Below are 9,793 nucleotides of genomic sequence, written 5' to 3' on the forward strand. Positions count from 1 at the left end.
CGCATTCAATTTCATTAAGCAATCAAAAACTTAGAAATTGTTTTTGACTTCAGAACTTTTCACTTTTTCTAGCAAGCGCATGTCATACTCTTTTTATCAACAATTTGTTTTTGATATGCATTTTTCGACTCATTCATTAGAATCCCATTTTTAACTCAATTGAGAATACCCAAACTGGTTTCTGAATGGTTTTTGATTAATAATACTTTCCTGTGGAGACAAGTTTATCGTATAACTTTCAGATATAAAAACTATATGATAAGCATTTTTCGACTAAAAGTAAATTATGTCTTTTTTTACGGTAAAACAATGTCAATCAATCTGATTGATTTTTGATTATTCTAATATCCCTATGGAAAATTGCTTGTCGTACATTTTAATATATAAAAATTGAGCGTTTTTTCGAAATCATAATTTTTCGAAATCAACATGCATGCTATCATTCAGGATTTTTTAAAACTGATTCAAAACTACGTCAACACATCAATCGATTTGGAGTTATTTTAATTTTTTTTTCGGAGAAAATGATTGTCATACAATTTTCATATAGGGAAATTATCTGATCCACATTTTTTCGACCGAAACTAAAATCAGGTTCCTGAGAGTCAAAACCCTCTCGATCATTGAAAACTTGCATCAGGCTCATTTGAAATTGCCCAAACACGATTTGTATAGTGATTTTTGAAAATTTAATTTTTATTTTAACAAAATGCTTATCATACAGTTTTCACCCATAAAATTTATATGATGAGCATTTTTCATCCTACAGTTTTACGATTTTTTTATTTGAAAGCTTCAAAATGGTCAAATAAAATGTGTATTAAAAATCTTAAAAACAATTTTTAAATTTTGAATGGAAACTATATGATTCTATATGGAATCTATATGATATTATTTCTGTTCTTTTGGACGTCAACCCGGGGATGGAATTTTAAAAAATCATCGAAAATATAAAATTAAATCGAGTCGCTTCATCGAAAACCAAACTTGACTTATATGTTAAACCCCCTCTTAAAGTGCAAGCCAGTGTCTTCTTTGGGGAAGGGCGTTACTAGATTGTTGAGATTGAACTACTTTTTCTGTTCGATGTAACAGCGTAATATGTTTTATTCGAGGTTTATGCTTTTTTATTTAAAGGTAGAAATAAATCTTAAAATGTTTTCGTTTTTCTTTTGATTGAATTTGAGTGAGATGTTGATTAGTTTTCCATGGTTCTCTAAGTTCTTAGATTTTGTAAGTTATGATCTTCGTTTAAGTGTGGAGTTTTTTAGATTGAATGTTATGTTGTTGAAGCAATTGACGAAAAAAATAGACTCACTTTTATCGTCAGTTTGATTTCATGAAAAAATGAGAGTTCAAAAATGGTTAATATCGAAGAATTCGGTCAATTTCCTGTTAAAAAGTAAATATGTAACCATACTTGGAAGCAGATTGAGTTCAAGTGACGCTTCTAAGAATGTGATCACAGCTATCTATGTTGACTCGGAAGGGAATCCGAGCTCAGAAGACCCATTCGATAAGCAGAGTAAGCTGAGTGATCAAGTGAAGGGAAGTGTGAAGAGTTTCCTGAAGGAGAAGAGAGTCCAGATTAAACCAGGAACTTCGAAGGTACTCAGTTGGCCTTCGGATGTCATGCCATACAAGAGTATCAGGCAAGAAACAACTAATTTAAAATTTTTTTAGAGCTGTGTTTTGTTTTTGTTATCACAGCCCTATTCATTTTTGCTGAACCTAGTTTTTGTAGAATAATTACAATGTAGCAGAAACAGAGATAACGGTTAAAAGTCAGTGGGTAATAGAAAACAGGCGCCCAGTAAAGGATCTAATATTCGAAGGAGAGCTGGTTCAGAAACTTAAATTGATGTTTTTAGGTCTGCTCGATTGATTTTGTAACTCCCATCAGTAACTGTTGATACTACCGCAATTTTTTTACGCCACTTACGCAATTGTCAAAGAAGCTATTTGCTAGCTTTTTCAGTGCTTAACAAAAAGTTCTAAATTCAAATTTTTTGCTCTTTCTATACCGTCAAATATTGTTTGCAGCAGCGCCGATTCTTGATCTTGGTGAGCCTAAAAATGTAATTGAAATATAAACCCATCTTCTTTAGACCAGTCCGAACAGTTTTTTCCGAGCACTTAAATTTTCTCATCTAATCGTTGAGTAGAAATGGCAGAACTACGCAGCCGATTAGCTACCACAATCAGCCGGTTTTTCATATCGAGTATTCTGTTTAAGGGTCAATGAACGAAGCCAAGATACTTACTTTGGCCGTGATTTTTTGTTATTCTTTTTTTTTCAGGAGTTTGTTGAAGCTCAATTTTTTCATTATTCTGATTAAGTGTCAATCAAAGACGTGAAAACATTTATTTAGGTCTGTTAGTTTTCCATTTTGTTCAGAAATATGTCTTAAAAATTGTTCATGGTCAAGTTTGTTTTTTTTTCAGCCTGGCGGCCGTGTCTAAGGACAACCTGAATGACCCCCTAGTTGACCTAAAAAGGGAGCAGATCAGACTGGCCTACTCCTCCTCCATCCGCACTCTCTCCACTATGAAGGAGACTGAAGTGGTAGTGGACAGTGTGGGGGGACAGCAGCAGGGGGAGATGGGGGCTGTGAGTGAGGGCTGTCATCTAGCTGCATACAATTTCGACATGTACAAGGCTGCCAAGTACAAGAAGCCAGGTTCATTTAATATATTCGTATACTTGCAGGGTAATGCAGAATTTTTCGGACGGCCTCAAGTTTGAACCAAACTCAGTTTCTGAAGTTGCGTCGAGGTTCTGATGAGTCGACCCGTTTATTCTGCAGTTAAATATTCATTACATAATATAAGTTATATTTTTTAAGTTATGAATCTGGAGCTGCTGGATGAGTCTTGTGCCGGAAGAGGGGACTGGATGGAGGGCTTTGTGCTGGCAGACTGTCAGAACATGGCCAGGACTCTGACGGAGATGCCCTCCAATCTACTCACTCCGGAGAAGTTTGTAGAGGAAGTGGTCAACCTCTTCGAACAACAAAAGTAAGAGATCTGAGTTAAATATTATTACACTTGCCAGCAGCTGGGGTATTAGTACGAACCCTCTTTTTTCCTAACTTAACTCGCAAATAAAAGTGTTCATTGAAAGTGGAAAGTGTTCACTTATTTGGTGGAACTTTGCTATAATCACGATCTAGCATTCGAATTTTTTTAGCATCTGTTCTCTTCTTAGTTGCGGTTAGTGTTTGTGATCAATGAAGCGTCGGTGGTTAAAGTGTGGGACTCCTAATCTCTAGGTCGCAGATCGAATCCGAGACGTAGTCTCATTTTCACTAATTTGAGGCTTATTTCTACTTTATCTTGCACTTATATTATTGCACTTTATTGGGCTGCTTTTTGTCGTGTTCTCGTTAGTGGGGGCGAAGCCACAAAACGCCTCTGTGTACTATGATAAGCTAGGGTTTTGGAACCGAGCACTAGATTTTTCCCGGAAATAATTTTGTTCGCAAGACTTCGAAGATGTTTCCTCTTGCGATATATTAATTTCAAAATCAATCAACCACTCAGAGCATCTGGCGTAGAGTTAGCACCTCTGGTTAAGACGTCACAGGTTTGTGGTTTGAACCTGACCGGGTTTTCTTTCAAGCATTTTTCTGCTTTTTCGGACTATCGTCTGTCTGTTTAGTTTTGTCTGTTTAGTTCACGTAGCAATGCTCAGTTTTTCTGAATGCCATTTCAAAAGCCCCATTGGTAGAGGTAAGATTTTTTGTGGATTTTAACTTATATTTTTTGAAAAAATTTTAGTATTTTTTTTAATACTTATTTAAAAAAAAATGCTCCGTTCATAAGTGTGCACGGAATCATTACCTATGCAATGATTGTGCTCGCAGTTATTCTTTCGGATCATAGATTGATTCTTGTTAACAACTTGTCCAACAAAAGCATTTTTTAAAATCTACATTTTTATTATATTTGCATTTCAAATACCCGTTCTATTCATTAGTTGTTTTTATGGTTTTCAATTTACCAATTTCGTTCCGGTATACTGTCTTTTTTTCGTTTTTCTTGTTTTTTTTTGTTCACTCAACTTAGATGTTTGTTCGGCTTATACTCAATCGGGTTAGTGGTTTCATATTGCATCGTTCGATGAGCGAAACAAGTTTCCAATGCGTATGAGTTTTGTTGTAGTCAATTTAATAAAAATTCAAAGTTTTGTTTGAAAACATTTTTTTGCTCGGCGGGTGCCTTCCCAAAAACTTTCTCATTGATCAGCTTGTTTTTTCTCAAATAGTTGAACTGTATTCAAGTCAAAGATTTGGTAGATCTAGCATTGCTCGAAGTTTTCAAAAAAACTTTGGCTCAGCGGCTTTGGTTTCAATTTCTGTCTGCTGATTTATCGTGCTATGTTTGTGATGTATCGCAAATGGTTTTACGCTCTGTTTCGCCGCTGTGTGAAAAAGATCAGAAATATACTCGAATTTTTTTTCAAGGTTTCGTACCGCATGGTTAATACTAAAAATGACATATAGACTTATGAAACCGTCTGATTTCGGAGAAGTTTTTGAAAATTACAATCGCCTTTTTTTCGCTTCCTCGATATTAATGCTTATGCACCAATCCCTGATTTAAACTAGCCAAAGGGTTCTCGATTAAAAGAGTTCAAGGATATATTTTTTCGGATTGGACAAAATAAATGCATATTTTACTAGGATCACGTAAGTAATAGGGATCACCTAAATTAGGATCACGGAAAAAATTCACATCCATCTTGTCGTACAATTTCTAATTGGTGTTTGAACAGTGTTGGTTTAGGACAATCCGGACATAACGAACAAAACTTGAAACTGAAAAGGCGTTTTTCTCAAATTGGGTTGATTTTAGACAGGAAATAATCCGGCGAAGTTAGCTGAGACTTAGCGGAGTTTTTAAGATGCGATTTTGCAAAACTCGAGCACAATATTTTACTCCAAAGCCGATCGTTTCTTGCTTTTTAGTCAATCATAAATTACGCCCAAACTGCCGGATCGATTGTTGACAAAACTATATCAAATTGAGCCTGTTGAGTCTTTAATAGCTGAGTCTCCAGTTTTGGTTCAGCGCTAGCACTTGTTCTCGCCGTGGCATCCTCAAATTGACATCATTCTAGATAAAAATTGAACCTTATTCAAAATATCTCATCAAACTTTTTTGTTTTTGTCTCATTTTCGTTCGGGTAACTTGCCATGATCTGTTTAAGCGTCAAGGAAAGAAGTTGAAACATTTATTTATTTCGTGTGGTTTTTTCGGAAATTTTTGGTTTGAAGAATTTTTTTTCAATATTCTAAATTAATTTGCATTCTGAACGGACATAATTTGATATGAATGATGTTTAGGGGTGACTCTGAAGTGGAGTTGGAGATCAAGATCAGAGAGGAGGCTTGGCTGAGAGAGCAGCAGATGAATGCCCTCCTGGCAGTGGCCCAGGGATCCAGTCAGAAGCCATACCTGCTCGAGCTGCACCTCACCCACCCCAAGGCAGACAAGGGGGTGCAGCCACTGGTTCTGGTGGGCAAGGGGGTCACATTCGACTCGGGGGGCATATCGATCAAGCCATCCAAACTCATGGACGTGATGAGGGGGGACATGGGCGGGGCTGCATGTGTGGCGGCCACTGCTTTGGGGGTAGCTGTTTGTTTGCAGTTTTACAGCCAATTTGATTTTTTTTTGCAAAAACTGATGATGTCTTAAGTAGTCTTCGAAAGGAAGCACAAACAGTTGAGCTTCAAAGCGAATTTTTTATCCTATCCTAGCAGTTAAGAAATACCGCTTTTGACAAAAAAAAGTACTATTCCTGATTAAAAAATTGCGTAGCTCATGTTAGTGCGTAAATTTTCTAGAAAAAAGGTCAAGCCAACCACAGATTTTAACCACTCGTTGTGTGATCCTGATTTTGTCCGGTATAATATGTGAGTGTAATATAAGACTCAAACAGCTCAGAATCGATTAACTCAGAGAGACAACGATATCTAACTTATGGCTAAGTCTCTGCCTCTCAATCGAAAGGTCGTTGGTTCGAGACCCACTATGCATAGGGAAGAATGTGAGAAGCAAATCGGTTCTCTCTATTTGTTCAGGCGCTGCGTCTCAATGTGTGTGGTCGGGTGGTGTGTCTAATGGGACTGGTGGAGAACATGCCCAGTGGTGACTCATTCAAACCCGGTGACGTAATCTTCTCCCGCAGTGGACACTCGATCCAAGTGGACAACACGGACGCAGAGGGCAGGCTTGTGCTCGCTGATCTACTGGGTAAGCTATTGCAACAGCAACCAAAACTCGTGAAGTGGGGAGCGGTGGTGAAGTGGTTACGTCTCGGCTTCTCAATCGAGAGGTCGGATGTTCGAGACCCACCATGATCCGTGCTCGTTAAAAATAACCAAAAAAAGTTCATGTAGTTCTTAAGCAGGGGCACAACAGCGGTTCTCCGCGTAGAGCTGAACAGCTTGTATAGTGGTCTTTTCCCTTGTGGATAAACTGTCATAAATTGACTTCACCTTCCAAAAAATAGCTCAGCTTAAACTAGTGATCATACGGCGCAAATTTTCAAAGATTCACTTAGGGCGCATGGCCAGTTGGATCTGTATTGGGTTTTAGTGGAGCTCAGAAAATTTGATTTGTCGACCTAGAAAAAACGAAAAACGATTTTAAAAAATCTTTTCCCTCACAAAAATTACCTCCAATTGTCACTGGACCTTAAAGTAAGTTAGCTTGGAAAAAGTATGTTTCTTTCAAAATTAGAAAGTTTCTCCGACAACGTGCTGCTGATGTTACTTGCTCCATGAACATTTTGTTTAATATCTGTCGACATTAAGCACGAATTGTGAGCGGTGTTTTCTGGTTGACTTGTGTATGTATATTGTGTGCATGTGTTTTGTGTGTAGACTACAGCGAAGTGTGGCAGCCCAGTGCAGTGGTGGATGTGGCCACTCTGACCCTGGCAGTGGAAGTGGCTCTGGGTGCTGCATTCACTGGCGTATTCACCACTACCAACAAACTATTCGACCTACTCAGGTGAGGCGAAACATGAGGACATGACAAAAGGGGAGGCGAGATGAGTAAGTCAACATCTATGGTTATCTTCGAGGAAAAAAATAGAGGCTGTTTTTCTAGTTAATTTCCAAGTATAAACCCTTGTAATGATTACATAAGCATAGCTTGTGTTATACTATGAACTTTCTTTTTTTTTAACCTAAGTCGCAAATATTGTTGCGACAAAATGTGTTCTTTTTGAAAGTGTTCATTTTGATCAAAAATCAGCCATTAAGTACAGCCAATGCAAAGGATATTAACACAGGCTATTATATTACAAATAACACTTAAGCTTCAAGGTATCATGGATCTTAGCGTAGAGGTAGAGAAGGAGACCAGCAACAAAATTAGAGGGTTCGAACCTGGGCTCTATAAATTGAGGCATGTTAGTTGGCAAATATAAATTGAGGCATGTTAGTTGGCAAATTTCTTTTTTTTTTCAAATTGACTGGTACTCTAAATGCGTCACTTAGCAATTAAGTAGACTCATAATTGGAATGCTTCTTTTAAGAAATTTTGTAGACTCAAAGTTTTACTCATTCAGTTTTTCCCAGTAGCGTTATCGGTCATATTTTTGCTTGTGTATGCGAAGTGCAACTTCGCCTCTGTGTAAAAGTCATGAAATCCTCCTAGTAGCTAACCCAGAATGATCGAAAAATCAGATACATTCAAAAGCAACGGTTTCAGCGAAACGAAATTTGTCGAATAATCTTATTTTTCAATTTTTTATTATCTACCCTGAAACCTAACCTATGGTACTAATCCTCGTAGTGACTCATCGAAGTTTTTGAGATAAAAAATAAACTCGGACCAAGTGAAAATTACATTAGAGAGATCGTTTACTCGTTTAAAATCATTTTTCAGCCGCTAAGAATCCAGCATTATGTTTGTTGGTTTTACTGCTAGAGTGCCATTTATTTAGTGTGGTGGTCGTTCTCTTGGTTAATATAAGGGGGGAAATATTCGCGTGGGCGGGAAAAAAATGTAACTTTCGTTATCAGCGATGTCCAGTTAAAAAGGTAGAACCGATTTTTTAACATATAACTAATAATTTTTTTTTCGGCCCAAATCGATTTAACCAATTTTGCTTTTAAACATTGATAAAACAAATTATAAATACATTCTTTTTTATTGTAAATGAGGCAAGCTTTAAAAGTATTCGGAACAAGAATTTGGCGGACGATATCAAATGGGATCAACCGTACAATCTCTCCTCCCATCCCCCCTGATGACCTACCGTAGAAAGCCCTTCCCAACCATATATTAAATCTGAAAATTGATTCTGTATAAATTATACTTTTCATGAAATCGCGCAAATAAAAATGGTTTATAAAATTTTGTATGCGAGGTCGAGGTTGTAATTGTATACTGGTAATTGCTTAGATTAATGTTTCATTTCATTGTTTTCAGTAATTTTGAATGAGCTATTCTCAAAGTTAGATCATGAAAAATCCATATTTTCTCTCCCATTGTATTAAATTGCCAAAATTGCAACTTATTAATCGATGGAGGACGACTTAGTGAAGGTTTGGTGTGGCGCTGAAAAAAAAACGATTTCTTGGCCTTACTTAGATTCAAAATGCACTCCTGAAAAGCTAATATATGGTCCAGTTTTAATTGGTTAAAAAAGACCGGTATGTAACCAAATTGGTTGAACCAATTGGTTATTGGTTAAATCAGTTTAACAAACCATTTTTTTAACCAATTGGTTAAACCAATTGTTAAACAAATGGTTACTTTGGACATCACTGTTCGTTATATTGTTTATCAAATGAGCTTTCTGACTCTTTTTACGGTTAAATATTTTGTTTTCTGCAGGAAATCTGGCAGTTCCACTGGCGATCAAGTGTGGCGACTGCCCCTCAGTCCCCTCTTCACCCGACAAGTGTCCAACTCCCCCCTAGCCGACCTGAACAACTCACCCGGCCTCAGAGGAGGGGGAGCGTGCACTGCTGCCGCTTTTCTATCCCACTTTGTCAAGTGTCCTTCATGGGCCCATTTGGACATCGGGGGTGTGTTTGAGAATAAAAACGAAGTGCAGTATCTGTCCAAAGGGATGTCGGGCAGACCAACGAGGACTCTGATACAGTTTTGCAGGAACTATTTTTCGCCTTGAACGATTTTGTTGCAATGTTCAATTGAAAACTTATTGTGCTTTTCCGAAGAGCAGTACATGAAAAACAAAGTTACTCATGACTGTCTGTCTAATGATGATCTATGAAATTATTTGTCACTCGTCATTTTGATGCTTAAACGTGAAAAATGCTATTAAATTCTGCCCCAAACCTGTAATAAGTTTGGTTTGAAATTTACTTTTTCACTCCTAACTTTTATTAGGAGGTAATTTGAAGAACGAATATTGATAAAAACTAAAAAATACAAAAGAACAAGAATAGCCGGATGCTGTACAAATAGCGCAGAATATTCTGACCTCGCAAACTTTTATAACAAAATATAAAAAAAAGAAAAAATTTGTGAAAGGATATTGAATAAGTTAATGGGCCATAAAAACCAATTGATAATAGATAATGTATTGGAAAAATGGCAACTTAGAGTAGATCTTTGATCCCAAATTTCCTGTCTGAAAAACGAGAAAAAAAGGAGATCAGTTTTTCGAAACACTGAGACTTGGCAATTTTTTGAGACGGAAACTTTTTGATTCTTTAAGAATCCGATTAACGGCAAAAAAACGAACCTATACCATTGGTGGTTAGAACAAAAACTGCGTTTTCAGTTTTACAAATTTCTATGA

General features: G+C 37.0%; 1 protein-coding gene across 1 annotated transcript; it reads left to right on the forward strand.

Moving 5' to 3' along the window:
- The first annotated feature begins 1,269 nt into the window (after window positions 1-1,269).
- Window positions 1,270-9,347, forward strand: LOC134846242 (cytosol aminopeptidase-like). The gene is made up of 7 exons (XM_063863513.1): window positions 1,270-1,652; window positions 2,446-2,681; window positions 2,847-3,018; window positions 5,349-5,637; window positions 6,090-6,261; window positions 6,894-7,023; window positions 8,860-9,347. Exons 1-7 carry the CDS (start codon window positions 1,348-1,350, stop codon window positions 9,155-9,157), a joined length of 1,602 nt encoding a protein of 533 aa, XP_063719583.1. The 5' UTR covers window positions 1,270-1,347; the 3' UTR covers window positions 9,158-9,347.
- Window positions 9,348-9,793: the final 446 nt, after the last annotated feature.

Source organism: Symsagittifera roscoffensis, chromosome 5 (genome assembly GCF_963678635.1).
Source record: "Symsagittifera roscoffensis chromosome 5, txSymRosc1.1, whole genome shotgun sequence".
Classification (NCBI taxonomy): Eukaryota; Metazoa; Xenacoelomorpha; order Acoela; family Convolutidae; genus Symsagittifera; species Symsagittifera roscoffensis.